The sequence below is a fragment of the Pipra filicauda genome, unplaced genomic scaffold (assembly GCF_003945595.2).
Source record: "Pipra filicauda isolate LSUMZ 115617 unplaced genomic scaffold, ASM394559v2 scaffold30_size5312502_pilon, whole genome shotgun sequence".
Taxonomy (NCBI): Eukaryota; Metazoa; Chordata; class Aves; order Passeriformes; family Pipridae; genus Pipra; species Pipra filicauda.
In genome coordinates this window covers 1378298-1397361 of record NW_024104432.1, presented here as the reverse complement: position 1 = coordinate 1397361, position 19064 = coordinate 1378298, and the positions used below count along the sequence as shown (strand labels likewise).

Sequence of the window (19064 nt, the reverse complement as noted above, 5' to 3'; positions counted from 1 at the left end):
AGATATTAGTATGTCTGAGACCTCCTTACGTGTCTGGAAATCTCCAATGACCCTAGGGAAGAAGTCCTTGATATACCACTTTTAATGGTCATCTGGGCACCTCTGTTCAGTCTTCTCATTTTCAGGGCCAAAATTAAACACGCTAATAAAGTAATAATGCCTTGGAGATACTGATCTTTGCTGAACTCCTACAGGGAGGCACTGACCTTGCCAAGTGAATTATTATTTTCCATTTCATGGTACATTTTACACTTTCTCTGAAAGAAGTTGGTGACTCTCCAACTGACCTGTGTTATAAACCTCCACATTGCTAACCTTCACTGCTTGCCTTCAGCTCTCAGCTTGATGTTTTATTTTTATGTGAAAAGTTTAGGAAAAAATCTCTCCACTCAGTGTGATCCTGTGCAGTTTTCTTTAAGCAAGATGCAATGTTTCACTAGGAAAAAGGGATTCTTTTACTTTGAGAATACAAAATGTTTTTCCACAGTGCTACTGGAGAGAGCTTCTTACCTCAGTTATAACAACACATTCTGAATTCTTCATACTAAGGAGAACACTATCCAGTAGGATGCTGGTAAGAGGATAGCCCAGTCAAAATGTACTTAGTTTGAGTTTATCCTCATTCTGTCCATTTTTAAAACCACCTGGTTTTCAGTTGCCACTGGTACTGCTGAGCAGTCATTTACATTCAATTCTGAGGGATTACATAGACTGTGATGGGAATTTCATTGTCTTGTCCAAGAAGCAAAATGTTAGTACTTGAAGAAATTGCAGGGGGAAAAAGAACAACAGAAAATGATGCAATTATGGGGAAAAGTGTATTTCTTTCATAGAAATTTCATTATATTTCCTTGGGAGAAAATTAAAGCAACTTTGTCTAAATTCAGTGCCATAAAATGATAGAACACCTTGCCCAAAAATCAATGCAGCAGCAATGCCTGGGTTATTAGTTGCTCTTGCCTGAATTGTGCAGTGAGCACCTGAATTGAAAAACCAGACAATTTTCTACTGTCCATCAAAAGAAGTGCTCCTGGCAGAAACAAAAGAGCCCCGGTGACGCTGAGAATCCTGACAGCCTGCCTTGGAAAGAAGAGCTCGGCTTGCAATGAAAACAAATGAGGAGGCTGTGGTGGATCGAAGAATGATTCACCCATTGTTCCATATTCAATAGCAAATTGCATATTGTCTGCCCCTGAGCAATAGTTATTTTGTTAATTTCTTTGAAAACAGAGGATAACTTCAGCTGTAGTTCAGCAGACCAGGAGAATGGGGTTTAGAAACATCCATTTACCCACTCCCCACCCCAGTTTCGTGACTGTAACAAAGTGAATCCTTCATCTGAGAAATTCTCTAGTGACAACTTGGCAGTTCTGGGTTAGTGGTTGGACTTGATGATTTTAGAGGTCTTTTCCAACCTAAATGTTTCCATTATTCTACTAATAAATGTTTTGTGAGGAAGCTATTCTACAGGTGAAATGATAACTCGTTCAGTTAATTTCTTGTAGGGCTTTTATGTGTTTGAGGTTGGGGTTTTTTTCCTTCAAGAAATTGAAAATATTTTTCTCAGACAGGAAGCTCAAAGCAGGGATTTGCTGGGTCTGGTAACACACCTTTAGAGAAAAATGGCTAAGTCTTTTTGTGGTGCCTGCTCATCTTGGAGATGCCCAGAGCTGCACATGTTAGGGAGCTTCAGATAGCTGCTTTGAAAAAGAGACATAAATACTGACTCAGATCACCCAGTTGGGGCGGGAATGAAAACTCTGGGGCTTTAGTTTATCAGTCTCTGTGCATCAGACCAGTGCAATAGTAACTAAAATATTCTTAGACAGAGTTTCAATGCAGCGCAAAGACATTGGGTTTGGGTTTAAGTGAGATTGAAGCATAATTTTGCCTTTTAAAGGTAGGTTAGCTCCAGAAGCCAGGTTGTAGAGTAGTCCCACAGACAGTTGTATCAGCCTACTCATTGCAAGAGCAGAAATATCTTAAGCTGATATTGCAGACACTGTGCAGAGTAACCACAGCCTTTGGCTCCAAAGACCTTGGGGCTGCCTTTACCCTTTTTCCCTGCAGTGCCATAGCTCAGTCCAATGCACACTCACAGGAGCAGCACCTAGCTAACTAAAGGGAGCTGCAGTAACACTCCCAGCTGGACACTACATGTCCCCACATGTATTGTAGGAGAGTCTCCTCCTTTCACTGCAAGAGAGAATCAAAAAAAACCAAACCAAAACAAAACAAAAAACAAACACAACTGAATGGGGCAGTATGTCTTTCTCTAATGAAATGGTGAACACTCACAGAAAAAATTGTTGAGATGAATGAGGTCTTGCTCCATGGAAAGGGCTCCAAGGCACAACAGCACTGTAACGATAATTGTACAGAGAATTTAAGTGCCACTGAGAGTGTCCATAATTGTCTCTTTTGGCAGCAACTTGAACAATTTACTCCTCTCCAATTTTCACCCCACAATTCCTGAAATTGCTTTTCATTTTTCTTTATATTATACCACTGTGTTAAGAGGGAAGGATAATTTCATATCCAATTCTTGTCTCAGCCCTTGACCCAGAAATAGCTGTAAATACTGAGTAATATGCCTGACATCCCAAGTCACCATCTTTGTCACTGTTCTTGACAGCAAACCCTCTCAGGAGTGTGGCACTACCAGCTTGTCTTGCTGCTCACCTCATTTTGAAGCATAAATGACCCTCCGAGCCCTTGTTGTTGCTAACACACAGGCAACACCAAGCAAGCTTATCTTCAAGCTTATGTCACCATGATAGTTACCACCAAGTCAGAAAACAGTCCGTACAGTGGGAGGGCATTGGATTTCTTTTAGTGTGTTCTTTGGGATCTTCTGTCTGAGTCATTTCAGAATGGGAGAGATGAAGCATAGTATATTTCTTAGTCAAGATCCACTTAGTATATGTGGTTTCGAGCCCTCACCTTGCCTGTCAGAAGCATCTTAGGGTGTTGCTGACACAGGCAAGATATACACACATCCTGCAGGGTGTCCTGCAAAGATGGTGGATTCAGAAAACAATTGGTCACACAGGAATAATGTCTTATCATATGGTCTTTACGCCTTATGAAGCCTAGCACTTTTTAGATAGGGTAGATGTGTGACAAGTGATTTGTGACCCTATATTTTCTCCTGTCTGTTCTCCGAGGAGCCTACTTGGCATGTCAGCCTGAACAAGTGGATTGACTCAACTGAAAGGATTATTTGGGAAGAGCAAAGGTGAGGCAAGAGCTCTGGCCATCCTAACAAATCTCATACTAGGGATCTTGGAGAGATAAATCTAACTGTGGCCTGCAAGCTGGCTCCATGTCTTTCAGAAATCAGAAAGAACAGGAACACGGCCAGAGATTGCAGAATTATGTTTATTTAATCTGCACAATATCAACAAAAAGAGTCAGATCAATCTCAGTAATTCCTCTAACTCAAACAATACAGATAAGCTATTTCTGTAAGTAGCATTGCTTCATTAAAAGGAATTGATGCAAATGTTTTTGACTGAAGAATACCTTTTAATTTACATCCTTGCCACATACAGTCAGAGACCCAAGAAAAGTGAATGATAAATAAATATGGGGGGGAGGGTTAGTGTATTCTTAGTACCAATGCCTTAGAAAGAGGGGTTAGAGATAATTTCTGACAAAAAACAATTAAAAAAACTCGAGCCCATGTTCAAAAATGTGCTTCTGATACACTGATCTAGAAACTATTCAGGTGAGGAAAGGTTCAGCTTTAATGAACGGCGTGGTAAATCACTGCTTTCACTGAATATGTTGCAATGTTGAATAAGGTGATCTCTTAGTAGGCATTTCGGTTTCTTTTCTTTTAAGGGAATACAGATAATGGAATAAAATGAAACTGTTTCTTTGTCTGAGGCTTAAGTTAATCTTGATAAGGAGACTATGTTACTTTGTGAGGAAGCAGGGGGGAAAGTACTGTAACAGCGTACCTCTGGCCTGCACAACTGTGAAACCAAGCCAAGTCCAAAGGCAGTACTCCTGCATCCCTCTGTCATCTTAGGTACCATCAGAAGTGCTTGTTTACACAGACAGGAACCTCATAGGGTGACCGGCCTTCCTTTAGCCTCCACCATGGGGGCTTGCAATAGACACTTGTCTTCAGGGCCACACACAGTGTTACCAGCCACAAGTGATAGGCCTCTCTTGCTAGTGTCACAGAAGGGCTTAAACCAAACTACCTCCCAGAAACAGATGCCTCTATTAAAAGTTCTGTCTGAGGCCCTCTCTGCAAATCCCAGTTCACGAAGGCCAGAGTAGAGAGTGCTGATACTGGAAGAGAGCCCAATTTATTTCTCATCGATTAAAAAAGATACCGAACTATCTGGAGGTCTCAAAATTATTTCTTATGCTCTAAATGTGGATGCCAGTTTCCAGTGTCTTTGCAGTAATTTAACTGCAAGATAATTTGAGAGGAAGCAATCTGAAGGAAGATGGGGAACTCAACTGTTGGGCCAAATGAAATATATCCTCTCATTCTGGTAGCCTGGTGAAAGGCAATGATGAATTCTAAATAAAACATACTCTGAACCTTCCTCAGAACATGGGATGAAAAGTGAGGAAAGTGAGATGTAAAGTGAGTAATCAGATGCAGCAGAAATCATTACAGTGGCAATAAAAAAATAATAATAAAAAAAAAAGATAGGAAGCATTCCTCAAAGAAACTGTTCTCTCTTGAAGGGCATAACCCCTCAATAAAAGGGTCATGCCAGAAACTACTAGAAACTGGTTCTTATGATAAATTAAAACCAGCCTCAGTCTAGTTACCAGACGGGCTGTTTACTAAAGAGCTTTATATCAAAATTTCCCATCTTGAGATGCCTCTAGAGGTCCAGAGGCAAATAATCTGACAAAATTATTTGAATAGGAAGTATAAGGTGTTAGGATTTTCAAGGAACTCAAGCATGGACTTACTTGTCAGTCAAGGGGTTCTTTCTGTATTGGTATATTAGGAGATCTGATGTGGGTGAGAATTTAGAAGTCATGAGACCAGAGAGAGGGAGTATGTATATAAATAAAGGTGAAAGGCTGGATGGTGCACAAAAACAAGTCCTCAGAAAGGGATGTTGTGCACAGAACATTGATTTGGTAAGGAAGAAGAAGGGTAAAAAATCAGCAGATTTGTGTTGCTAGATTTAAAGAACAGAAGAATGCATCAAGATTACACTGTGCAAATCGCTTTTGGAAATTAAGCAAGAGGCAAGTGGAAAAAAAGAATGAAGAACTTCTTCTCTGTTTCTTATCCTTGCCATCTTTAACTAGAAAAATAAGGCAGTGTGAAAGGCTGGGGAGCTTTGAAATTAGAACTGAAGGTAAGATTTGCTTTCCAATAGCAGGAGTGTGGGATTCTCTGTCATTGTTCTAACAGAGCTTTAGATATTGCCAGATTGTAACTCAAATGATTGCCAAAGAGAGATGCAGCAAATTGTAAAGGACTCAGCCTCCCTGAGATGGATGCTTTAGCAGTTCCTTGGTCACAAATTTATACTTTGAACTCATCCAAGTGTACGAGAAGCCTAACATTAGAGACTGATGAGTGTTTTAGCAGTCAAATGTGATGAGAAATGCGTTGCTTCATCTTCTACTCTGCACAAAGCATCAAAGATGAACTATCTGAGGAGATAGGATGGCTCAGCAACAGACTATGAACTATTTTCATTGTAATAATTTCTAAATTCTCTCTAGGCCTTGGAATCACAGTTTCAGTTTTGATCTAGAGTCTGAATAAGACATCCCATGAAGAAGCACAAAATCATTTCCAAAAATACATATTTCACATTAATTTATTCTACTTTGGTTCTATAATTTTCCTTTTAATTTAAATTTCAGTAGGAATATAAGACAAAGACACAGCTAAGAATAAGTACATCTATATAGTTGATTATTGTGATAGAAGATTGATTTTCTTTTTTAGATAAAGGGCATTAGTTTCATAACAACAGTAAGTTTGTCATTGTGTTGAAGTGATAATACAGAGCATTTTTGAATTGAAAGGAGAAAATCAATTACTGATACTGCAGTGACACATCTCTCCACCTTATTCGCTTGTGAATTGGATATTTCCTGCCTTTGCTTTCATAAAATCAAAGGAAAGAGTACTGCTCTCATTGAGGTTGCTGTTTTGTAATGGCAAAGCACAGGCAGAGCCTGCTTAAGTGGAGACACAATTTTCACATCAGAGCACTTGCTCTGTGTCCCTGATCTAGTCAGTACCCAGATGTACATCCATAAAGCTGCCTATATGAAGGGGCTGCCTACAGGGAGGTCCTCATGCTCGCAGACCTACAAGCACCTCCACTGCTCTCTCATGCTACATCAGGCCTGGTGTATCCAGCCTGCTGGCTAAGCCACCTACCTCAGAGCCTGATCCAGAGCTCACAGAAGGCAGAGGGGCTACTGTCCATCAGTTCCCAGTAAAGTCCTAAAATAAAATGCTTAGACTACCTTATTTACCGGAAATGAAGGGAAAAAGAAACAGACAGGACAAGGAACCCCACTGGATTGTCTCTGGCAATCCTCTTGTGTTATCCTTCAAATCCACAATATCATATGTTTGATATTATGGCAAAGTCACAGGTCAGACTAATTTAAACAAGGCCACCTTTAAAATAGCTTAAAATAATTGAAAAGTTTCTAAGAATATTACAGTATTTGCATACCAGTGGTGGCTTGCTGCAAATGCAGAAGGGATACTATGCAAAATGAAGTCAGATGGATAAAAACTATCCAGAGTTTTGCTGTTGACCTGAGATATAGGCATCAACATAGATATTTTTACAGTTAGGTGAGGTGGCTCAGCCTAGAAATTTGTATCTAGCTTGTGAGCAAGAGCACCATCAGGCACAGGAACAAGCTGTCTGTATTCAAAAAGTATCTCTGTAGCAAATATCTGATGAGGAGGCAGGCAAGAGAAGGAAAATGATTCATTTGTGGCCACTTGAGATGTCAAGTATGGCCTTTCAGAGAATTTGGACAAAGCAGTGCAATTCTGATTCTGCCTCAAGAGGACACATATTAGTTAAGGCAGAGCAAGTTATTTGCATAAGAAATAAGGGTCCAAATGCTGATGTTGGCAGTGTAATCACTTCATATAAAGTACATTAACACACATAAAAGAGATTTGCAATGATGAATGAAATGTCTTTACCTCTTTTCTTCCCAATAAATTATAGAAAACCATAGTGACACACAGAAAGTGATAATGACAAGAAATCCGTAATTGTAGCAGCGAGAAGAATACACAAAACAAAGCAAACTGGAGACAGTAGCTATTAATCTTCTTTAGTATTCCTATACAGATCTTTATCATTTTCACTTTGCAAACAGAAACTGTTTCTGTGATACTTACAGGCATAACAGAACTGGAGTTCTGAAACTAAAGTTTTTTATATTCTGGTAAACCTGAAGATTTTGTAATGTATGGAAAATGTTATCACTCTAAATCTCTCATAATCTGAGTGTTTGGGATGGCTCTCCATCCACCCAGTACTGTTGGGGAATAGTTTGTAAAATTCAGAACATTTGCTGTATGCAGTGACAGCTGTGTGACATTTATTCCTGGCACACGGTTCCCCAAACATGCTCACTGCCATTCACTTTATATGGAGAATGTCTCAGCTCTGCTCAGGAGGGACTTACCTACACAGCTGACTTGCCTTTCTATTTTGTCTCCCCTGTCCAGTTGAGGAGGGGCATGATGGAACAGCTTTGGAGTGCACTGGGTATCCAGCCAGAGTCAAACCACCACACTGTCATATTGCAACCCTGCACAGCTGAGAGAGCAAATGTCTCTCTCAACCACACAATTCCAAACAGAAACAGAAGCACTGCAAGAATAACAGCTACGTGTCTGTATCTCCGTCTGTGCATGCACTGGCAAAGTGATTTTCCTCATGGCACAATGCAGACCAGGCAGCTCCCTGGTGAGCTCAGAAGAGTTCAGCTCTCCATGCACATTCCTGTGGGTCCTCCTCCTCGTCACTGCTTAAACAGAAAACATCAAAGCAAAGCAACTCCACAGAGCCCTCATACCCATGCTCTTCCCGGATGATAATTTTGAATATGATGTGCTCTTTCTTCTCAAACCTTTACTTCCCAGCTCCTCCAGAGCCTGGGGCCTTGTATTTGACCACTACTGACTCTGAAATAAAACAAAAGGTGGTCCTAGGGAAGGGCACTTGATCCTGAAAGGGACAGGCTGTCCTGTTAGCAAGTACATGATACACCCTGATTCCTAGCACCACGGAAATAGGGAAGATGAAAATCCAAAAACAGAGCACACCTAAAATTGCAATGAGCAATAGCCTTGTAGGCCTGAATGTTTGCACAAGGTACTTGCAGTCCTGCTTTGTGTATTGCTATTACTGAGCAGCTCTTCATCTACCTCCTATCCAAATTTCAAAGCTGTGTCCAAGCCTCAGGGGGCAGCCCTTTCTCAAGGCATTCTCATCACAGCTTGTAACAGTTCATTAGGATACATGCCCGGAATAAAGACAAGTGCCACAGACATTCAAACACACAAAATATCTTTTATTACGGTGAGAATAATAATAATAATAATAATAAACTTAGCAAAGAGAATCAAAAACTAAAGAAGGATACAAAATAACTACCTTATCAGGTGGCATTAAAACAAATACTAAGAACAGCATTCAATACAGTATAATAAGCTTAGTAAAAAGGGAGTCAAAGGGTTACCAAAAAAGGATCCTAAGATGATAATATGGATAACTCTTAACACAATATTGATTAGTAAAAGGGAAAAATTAAAGGGACAATATTATGGATACTAATAAAAGGGTATTAAAGGAACACTAAAGATATTAAATATTTTCTTTCTCGGTTGCTTCCTATCAATAAACTGAGCCTGGGTTCACTGCCAGGGAAACATGCGGCCGGGGGCAGGGAAACAACCTGATAGGTGGATGAGGACAACCAAGGGACTGCATCAGAAAGCAAAGCTCGCCTTTTAAGAAAGAAAAGAGCGAGGCCTGGCATGGGAGGAGCGAGGGAGTGGTTATGCTAAGCGAAAGGGCTCGTCCCTCCCATCCAGGGGTGCTCTCGAACCAGGTCACGAGTTCGAGCACCCAGCATGCTGTTAATAAAGTTCTTTGTTTCACTGTATTTGGCCGTCTTCTAAATTTTAATTAGAGATATTTCTCACAACTGCAAAGGAGAGACATAAGGGGCCAAGATAGTACACCCTATTACCCATACAGAAGGCAAGGCAGAAAAGCTAATGTAATCCAAATTTTGAAATTTGCAGAAATATGGACCCAGTGACAAAGGAAATTTGTGGGCTGCCCATTGAAGCCCCTTCCAGATTGACATAAAACAGGTAAAAACAGACTTAACCAGCCAGTCCAATGGCTGAAGCATGGCTTGCCATAAGGAAGAGTACTTGAAATTTTTCCATATTGGCTTTTTTTATGTTTTACTTAAAGTATAAAGCTTTTTTGTATTGTTCTGTGCACATGGAAATGTCTTTTTTTTCCACATACAGAACTTCACTACAGACATCCACAATTTCTTCACCACAGATTTCAGTAAAACCATGCTGAAAATTGTTGTGCACAGAAAAATAAAGATCTTGACAAACTTCACTAAAAATAGAGAAACAGTTCTGAAATACTAACAAACACTAAACAGGAAAAAAACCCAACAGCATACCACCAAAACAGGCAAATAGCAAACTTAAGACTTCTGTTGCTCAGAAAAGACCTAAATATTCTCTTAGAATGATCATTTGGAAGCTTCCCCAGAAATAGGTTCTCAAGTAGATTTTGATGTTTTGATCAAAGACTGACATATAAATCTATCAAGAATACTTCCATCATATTAAAACTTCTGGAGAAGTTCAAAAACAGGGCAAATTGCCTTTACTACTGCATTCTCCTCTATGCTGCCTTCATATAGCCTTGGGGAGCAGTAGAAAAGCTCATCTTCTGTTCACTGTGCCAAGGCCAGCCCTTCAAACTCTCTGAAGAGAAGCTGTGGTCCCTGTGCAGCTTTTTGTGGTTCTCAGTGAGCAAAGCAATGCAGTCAGCATGTTGCCCTGTGCCATCTGCTGCCCTAAACCTCTCCTTGCTAAACTTAAGATGAGCACTTCAAGGGAAATCCAGCCTCTCTGAGGTCTGAAGGAGTTTTTGTGATTGGCATGGCTGCACCAGGACATCACTCTATGAAGTTAAAAGAAGTCCTCTGTGCTTTGCAGGTTTCATTTTCTGTCTGCCCCTGGGACAACAAATCACATCATTGTTTCCGTAGCTTTAAGCCCAGGGATGCTCTGAAGCACTTGCTTTGTCAGGAGGGGACAGTGCAATATTTGGTTCAATACAGAGTCAGGGGTACCTGACCTGGGGTAGCCTTGGTGGTCTCTGGAACAGGAAGCTGGGAATAAAGGGGACAGGGAACCCCAAAACAGCCACCTCTGGTCACACCAGACATTTGCCTGTGCCCGGAGCCAAACCAAGGGTCATATTTGGGCCAGAGCAGAAACTCCCACCTCCCTACTTCTGGGTGTGCTGAGGCACTTTTGAGGATGACTGGGACATCAGGGAGTACTGCCAAAGGAGGGGTATTTGCATTCACAGCACAGGTCATACCCACACTTTGCTTTGCTTTCTTTTTATCTTCTAGACTGCAAATGAATAAGCATTTAAGCACACTTGTTATTTAAATAAGGCCAAAAAAGGAACATAAGTACTATGGAAACCACTGCACTATGAAACCTTTAACATTTAAATCCAATTGTTCACCTTAGAGAGTTTCATCTCATTACACTTCCAGGAGGTAAAAAGGGGCAAGTGAATACTGTAGAGGGCAGCTTCGTGGCACGTAATTCTGTGTTGGAAGAACTCCTCAGTAAACGTCTGCAATACATTTTGTTAACATCAATGTGCCATCCTCCCTTGTCATTTTCTCCTTCACCACTTGATTCCTCTTTGAGCATCTGAAGAGGCTGCCTGACTTTAATCAAAGAAATGTTTCATAACATTTCCAGAGGATGTCAGAGTACTTTTAACTCTTTTAGCGTCTTTCAAGAGCTGACGTGCTGCTGCGACCATCCTCCAGCTCACAGCCCTCAGAAGAGCCAGGAAAACCCTGTTTGGTAAGGAGTTACGTATTGCATGTTCAACCCAGTGTGCCTGTTCAACCAGCACTGCCCAAGCTTGTGTTCTTCATGCCAGAACCTCCTTCCAGAACCAATATCTGCTGAGACCCATCACCATCGGGCTGCCTGGGACATAGAGAGTAACACTTTCTGCTCCGAGTTAGGGTGAAATGAATTAGAAATGCTGCTGTGACTTAGCATTCGACTGTTCAGGGTTTATGTCAACTTGATGCATTCAAGCCCCAGGTTAGAACACTGCTGGGCACTGCTTAACCTTGTGCCCAGCTCAGAGCCAGCAGTGAATTTGGAGGCAGCACCTCTGAGCTATCCCCAGGCAGAACAGGAGTACATTGAGGAATCGAGCACAGCTGCAGACTTGATTCCTAATTTGTCACACAAGGTCAAGATATGGCAACGCTTCAGACTGTTTCAAGCAATGCTTGTGTTTCTTGCCAGCACACTGTATATTCTTACAGAAAATGCACCTACAGGCAAATGTACAAACAGCAGCTGCCATGTGCTCAGCAAGAGTCCAGGCACCAGCAAACACAGGGCCATACAGACACAGAGCTTGAGAGATGTAGTTCATGGTCCTCCTACTTTATTCTACATGAATGCAATTCACATAATCAGAAATAACAGGAGTTCAATTTAGTGAGTCAGTCACTGCACAGACACCCAGCAGAGGCTGTTCCTGCCCTCTCTCACCAGGGACACACTGACATTGTGTGGCACTGCGTCCTAGCTCTGGTCCTACAGTCCAGCTGGGAACTGGGTGCATTGCTGCACTCAGACACAGCGTCCCAGTACTGAAGCCAGCTCAGAGACCTTGATGCAAAACATGCTTCCAGCTATGTGATATTCCTTGAATGCATGCAAATCAACTCCTGAATGTGCACAAGCAGGCTCACAGTCACAGACAAGCTTCCATGTAGCCCAAAGGAAAGAAATCAGTTAGGACAGGGCTACCTGGACAATATGTGCAGCTCAGGAATGAGATCTTCCCCAAGGGCTCTTTGGAAGCAGATAGTGAGCAAGACACACAACAGGTGAATTGTGGTGGCAGCAAATTTCTCTCTTACCACTGTCATTCCCATCAGGCTTTCTCCATTATAAGATGGGAGCCCAGGAGAAATGGTGACTGCAAGCAAACTGCCAGCACAGCAGTCTTTAAACTGTGAGGCAGGCAGGAGTAGGCCAAGGGCACGCAGCTGATCTCCAAGTTCTCACATGATTTAGGGTGGACACCTCGGTTTAGATGCCATCAGTTGCAGCAACATGATCTGCCTATACCATAGGTCTTGCTACAACTATAGGTAATAAAGCAATATAACAGGCAGCTTAGCAGCCCTGGTTTCCAGAGGCACCAATAACCACTCACCCTGCAAAAGCCAGCCCAGTATGTTTTAATTCTAGAAATGCATTGCAGGTGGCACTCCCCTTGGATAGCATAAGAGTTGTGTTAAATAAATTGTGCTAGTCATTGCAGACCACAGGCAAAAGGGCTGCTGAGTCAGCCAGCCCAGCATCAGTTCCTCTCTACTCCAGTTCTTTGCTCTTCTGAAGTGCAGTAAATAAAACTTGTTCCACTGCCAACTTTCAGAGGTTGAAACTACCCTGTAGAAAATCTGCACCAATATTGCTTTCTCTTTAATATATTTCCTGGTTTTTTCACCGGGGGATCTAAGGGTCACCCCACAACACGAGTCTTGGTGCTACTGGCACAGAGACCTGTGCTCACAGGAACACAGGCATCTAGCAGAGTTGGCCAGGGTATTCCAGCTGGGCAACTCACACCTCAGAGGAGCTTTCAAACAACATTACAATGAAGAGCTACGGAAATCTGGGGAGTGACAGCATGAATTGTGGGTGTTTGAGAGTCAAGGAAGAGAAAAATGGTTGTGGTATCCCCACTGATTTTCCAGTTCCCTTTGAGGAAACCATTATTACCACAACCAAGAGAGTAAATTCTAAACTGAAAGAGATCTGTGACCCCTCATGGATACCAAAACAGCAGGATCAAATCTGAGGCAACGTTTTGACTCTTCACCCAAACTACTTCACATGCCATTCATTCCCTCTTCCCTGGCCCATAGTTTTACACAGCAAACAGCTCTGCTTTTCCTGCCCAGAGCTCCATTCCAATTACCTGTGGGCTGCAGAGAGACCACTACAGCTACACCACCATAAACCAGTGTAAGAGAAGGGAGAACCAGGCCCTTTGTCTTTAAAAGCTCAACACTGATTTGCATGGCCAGTATTTTCCCACTTAATCCTCTCCACTGTAATTCACAGAAGTAAACACTCTACAGATGTAGTATCTGAATTTGGCCATTATTTTGTTAAAATATGCACACAGTGCTAGCCACCATTATTAATTCAAACACAGTCTTTATTCTGCTATTTTTAAAGAGGCAACAGCTGCAGCCTGCATTAAAAATACCTTTCACACTGCAAAAAACAAAGATAGTGGAGGAAACACCACAGGCTACAACTTTTCTAGAATCACACACCAGTTTCCCTGGTCATAGTAACTCTTCTGAACCCTCACACAATCCAGGGATCTGCACACTGCTTCCAGTTCCCCTTCACAGAATACATGGTAATAGCGGTGGAAAACAGGGCTGACTTCTTGTGATTCCTTGGAATCAGCTGGAACCAACACTGTATCAACACTTTCCTCTTTCTTTTTAGTACCACCTTTCAGGTGCCAGGGAACCAGCAAATCTTGAGACTGAAAGGAGGTTCGGTTAGTGTGAACAGGCAGTTTGGAGTCTGCTCCTACTGGCCTTGCATCGCAGCCTTCGTCCTTCAAGTCATTAATGAGTTGATCAGAACATGCTGAGTCTTGGCTGCTGCTTCCAGGCACTTGATCAGTAAGCAGTCTCTGGGTTGTGCCAGTATTGATTTCCTTTTCTTTGCCTTTACTACCATTCTTTTCCTTAAGGTATTTAGACTTCTGGTTTTTGTATTCTTGTTCCATTGCCCAGACATAAATGAGTGCCATTCCACCAGGTCTTAGAAGCCGGGCTAGTTCACGGATAGTAGCCAGTCTCCGCTCCTGGAAAGGAAAAGCAGAAACGTGAAGCTAGTACATAAACAAAAAGTAAGGAGAATGGCAGCAACTCCTCCTTACTGTCCCCCCAAGATACAATAAAAATTAAAAGTAAGGGATTTTTTCACTACTCATTTTCATTCATAATACAGTCCATCACTATGTGCAAGCCAAGACGTTTTTCTAAACACGGTTCTCACTGAAACACATCTTTACCACAAGGGTGTACAGGGTGCCCAGGGTAGTGGTGAAGTCACCATCCCTGGAGGTATTTAAAAGACATGTAGATGTGGCACTTAGTGACACGGTCTAGTGCTGAACTTGGCAGTGCTGGGTTAACAGCTGGACTAGATGATCCAAAGGTCTTTTCTAACCTAAATGATTTTATTATTCTCTTTCCATTTGAAAATAGTCCTGTGCTGAGCATAACAGTCCATCTGAAAATGATGCATGCCTCTTCAAGAAGGTTATTCATTATTTAAAATCCCAGATTTAAATCTACCAAACCTGATGATGCACACCCTAAGTTTGCAGTTCAAGGAGTCAGATTTACAGCTTAAACACAGGTCCTCTGACCACCCAAACAAACACATCAGCCTTCTCCAAAACAGACTTCTTTCTACTTTTTTATACTGGATTTGGAAACATTTGCTGCATTTCTGGTATTGAGAGATCCATGGGGCCCCAAGATGGCTTCATGGTCTAGAAACTTGTTACCATCACGCAGTTCCTGCCAGGAGAACTTTACACAGCCCAGAGATAAAGCAGACCAGTGAGCAGTGTCCCTTTCATTCAGAGATGGAAAATGAATGCACAGAGGGAAAAAACCAAAAACTACAAGATCTGCCCAAGAGCCAAAGATCCAAGCCAGGAAGAAATATAGCTCCTGACTCCCAAAGCAGAGCCCCCTTCTCCTATGCCATTAATTGTAAGCAGACAAAAAGGAAACATAAACATTTAGACCAAAGCACCAGGAGGAGCAAGGGCACCTGACAAGGAGAGAGAGAATATGAACAGAAAAGTCTAAGAAGCAGCAGTAGCATAGCAGCTTAACTCTGCTCTGACAGCTGCTTACACTGAATGCAAATCTTCAACTTCTTCCCATTTTGGTCTTCCCTTTTGCTTTCACTGTAGTATTAGCAGCTCTGCACAGCAGTACAGCAGCACAGTGTAGCACAGGGAGGGGTGACTTACTGCTGTTGAGAAATGGTGTATTACAGCAATAGAAATGCAGGCGTCACAGGAACCACTGCGTATTGCCACCGACAGGGCATCACAGACAAAAGCCTGGAAATGCTTTTCTCCACAAATATCCACCAGGTTTTTGCTGCGATCACAGCCAACCTAGAACAGAAAGTGTTTCGTTAAGCTTTTCATAAGAGGATAATTACAAAACTGGAAAATGATTTTCACTTGATGCTTACAGTAATAGAGTCATCACAGTCTCCTACTGAGGGAACACATTTTAGTTTGAAATCAAAACAAGAGCGAGAGTGAGAAAATAGCCTTAAGAGGAATATATGGTTCCCAGGTATAAACAAGAAGAAAACAACCCTGATGCTAACTTAAAACAAAGCTGGAAGACTGGATAGTAAACAGCTCATTATACCACCCTGATTTTGATAGTAGACAGCTCATTATACCACCCTGATTATGAACCAGCTTAGGATGGACCAGGTTTCAACCCAACTTTTCTTCAAAACTAATTCAAAGTATCTTGAAATCAGCAAAATGAGAAGTGACCTAACCTCAGTATTTTCTTTCCATTTCAATTGCCATTTGTTAACTTGACAACATTTGAAGCACCTAAGTACTGAACTAACAAAAGCTGATCTACTAGTGCAAATGACCATCTGGTGACTTCGGTGGCATCACTATAGTATGTCATACAGTGACACTGATCACAATCAGGTTTTCTCACTTCAGTGGAAGTAAGGAAGTGCTCAGATACAGTCTTCTTACCCCTCAGTATCATGATCCACAAAAAATTTAAGCACAACATCATATTCCAAGGTTCTGTACAGTCCAGGTGAAATGACCCCTAAAAACCATTTCAGAACACCTCATAAAACATCTGGGTTTTGCCCCTTTAAAATTTGCCCAGTGTCCATGCCAAAGACAGCAAGACTTACCATCTTTGAAAAATCAGCATCTAGAAGAAGCTTTTTTACATGCTTGCAAAAAAACAATAAACCCAAACTGATCAATACCCTTTCTAAAAGAAAGAAATAGAGTGAGGCATGCACCACCCTCATTTTCACATCTGCCATGCACACTGAACACTCTAACCAAAGCCCTGCTACCAGGTTGTATATCGAACTCTGCTTGTATAAGAATATAATTTATTTTTGTTTTCAATGACCAGCAACAAGTAGATAGCAGAAAACAGGTTCAGAATCCTAAATAATTACTGCTGACAATATTTATTGCATTCAATACTGAAAGAATACTAAACCATCTTTGACACAAGAAGAATAACAAACAACTTGCTCTGCTTAATCAACCCAGCAGAGAAAACATACTGCCAAAATTAAAAATCTCTTTTGCAGTTATTAAAATATATTTGTTTTCCATCATAATTTTTCATTTTATCAGTTCAAATCATTTTATCCTTTAGCCTACCATTACAGTTTTGAAGAAAACTAGAATTCTGTTCCAGTCGTATATCCTGAAAGCTTCCAGATGAGCCGCTTTCTAGCCAGGTCCCTGACTTTTGATCCAACGTAAATGAAACAGTTGTGAAAATGCCAACCTGACAACACAAGATAATCCTCCACAAAAATAGCACTATGAGTATGTACATATTGTCCTGCCAGTTAGCAATAAAAAGACCTGAAAAGATCAATCCTAGCATTGCTTTCTTCCCATGTATTTCTTGGCCTCTCACATTTACTGAAGCACTGAGAGAATAGAGTTGTTCATGAATAAAAAAAAGAAATTTGTGTTTACTTGGAAGTAAACATAAATCCCCATCACTTCACACTGGAAGCCAACTGAAGTGTCTTTAAATTACTCTGGCAACCTGCATGTTGGCAATTGCACACCTCATTACTGGTGCCTTTAACTACTTTTGCAATTAAGACATTAGCTTGCAGTACTTAATAACAAAACTCAAAGGATCAAATTCACTGCTGGCAGAAGGAGGGAGAAGAACACTTGCAGCTTCCACTGACAGTAAGCTTTCCCAGAAAGAATTGCTTTGGCCCTCCATATCTACAGAGAAAACAGGTTGGATAATGGAACGCAATCCTCTGTTCCCAAAATGACCTTGAAAAGGACTACAATGTATGTTGATGAAATCCAATGAACTGAGAATGAGAACAAAGGCATGACTGCCAGAATGCAAAGTCCTCATTTGCATCTAAATTATATCAAATATTATGAAGTCAGGCTTACTTGTATTGTCATACTTACTAAAGCCAATGTTCACCCAACAGCAAAAAGATGCTGTTTTGCAATGAAAATGGAGACTTTGAAATAGATCACTTTGAATGTGCAGCTGTTCTACAATAGGTATCTCAGCCTAAACTTTATGTGTTTTTAAATGTAAATGTGATAATAGGTGCTATACATATATGCATAAATGGTGAACACAGGAAGTCACCACAGATGCCTGGTGCAGAAGCTAGGAAAATTTAGAATTATTTTACTACTATTATCTCTGTATAATATTTTAAAATAATTATAATCACACATTCCTGCATTTACTGGCTTACAAGAGACATGCATTCAGTAAAAACCAAAATACATTGGTTTAAGTCACTTAGAAAACAATAAGCTGTCAATACCCAGACAACTTTTGTGGTGCAATGCCAGCTTGCAGCTGGAAAATGAGCCTATCTGTGGTTTTTATGAGTACAGAAAACATTTATAGCAAGGGCCAGAGATCCCAAACTCAGTTTTTCCCAATTCCATTACTAACTGATTTCTATATTCTAAAGCATGCAGAAGCTTTGATGTGATGAAGCTTCATTTATAGAAAAGAGTTCAAAAGACTGTTTTAATTAACAACAGGTTTATTTTTCTCTTTCTAATTAAATATGTATTCAAACATTTTTAAAAAACCCTCAAAATATAACTGGAAAGCTTTAATTTTTGCCAGTCCATATCTCTAATTTTTATGCTCAGCACAGGATATTTATTGTCCTTGCTGACATCTTTTCCAGAAGAGTGGAGAAAGATAGATGAACTACTATTAGTTCAGTGTCCAAATCCAGTCAAATCTAGTACATCTCTTGGTGAGACAAGCTGTATACATTTTAACAGTTCTCCATTTCTTATTATCTATGAGTCTTCTCAATCATTTCTTATACCTGTTTTCCCAGTTCTCTAAATCAAATTCCTTGCTCAGTCCCATCAATTTCTCACATATATCTCAAATAGCATGGCTGACTATTCAGCTGCATCTACTCTTAGTGAGACCACCTCTCAGCAAGTTGCTCTACTCTTTTTAGTATTTCCCCAAAGAAGGCTGGCTTCTCAGGCTTCTTGGATTTTTCACCAGGCAAACCACACCCACTCTGGGCATGCTGGGTAACACAAACCTTGAGAAAATAAAAACAACAAAAAAAGACCGAGAGAAAAGAGGAGAAGGGAGGGAGAAACAAATGTAACACCTGTGATTTGTTTGAGTTTGCAGCAGCCCTGTACTGCCTTCCTGGGAACAGATAACACAGGTAGATATCCCATCCTGCTCTCTCATGTTTCTAGGCACCTTCATCTCCACCATTTCAGCCAGGAGTAGCTACAGTAAATTTTATAAAATCTACTTAACACAATGGTTTGGAATAGATCATTAGGGGGCAAAACACACTAAATAAATTGCTTGCTCTGTAATGGTGTTGCAAATCTGCAAAAGATAAA

At 40.9% G+C, this 19064-nt stretch overlaps 1 protein-coding gene across 6 annotated transcripts in view; it reads right to left on the bottom strand.

The window, feature by feature from the left end:
- Window positions 1-13515: 13515 nt before the first annotated feature.
- Window positions 13516-19064, bottom strand: part of ALKBH8 (alkB homolog 8, tRNA methyltransferase) — a 54359-nt gene continuing 48810 nt past the window's right edge. For all 6 annotated transcript variants that reach the window (XM_039383454.1, XM_027712745.2, XM_039383452.1 and 3 more), the window contains 2 exons: window positions 15396-15545; window positions 13516-14207 (listed from right to left, as the gene is read on the bottom strand). In XM_039383454.1, the coding sequence (XP_039239388.1) occupies window positions 13635-14207; window positions 15396-15545 (723 nt within the window). In that variant the 3' untranslated portion in view covers window positions 13516-13634. The remainder of the gene's footprint in view (window positions 14208-15395; window positions 15546-19064) is intronic.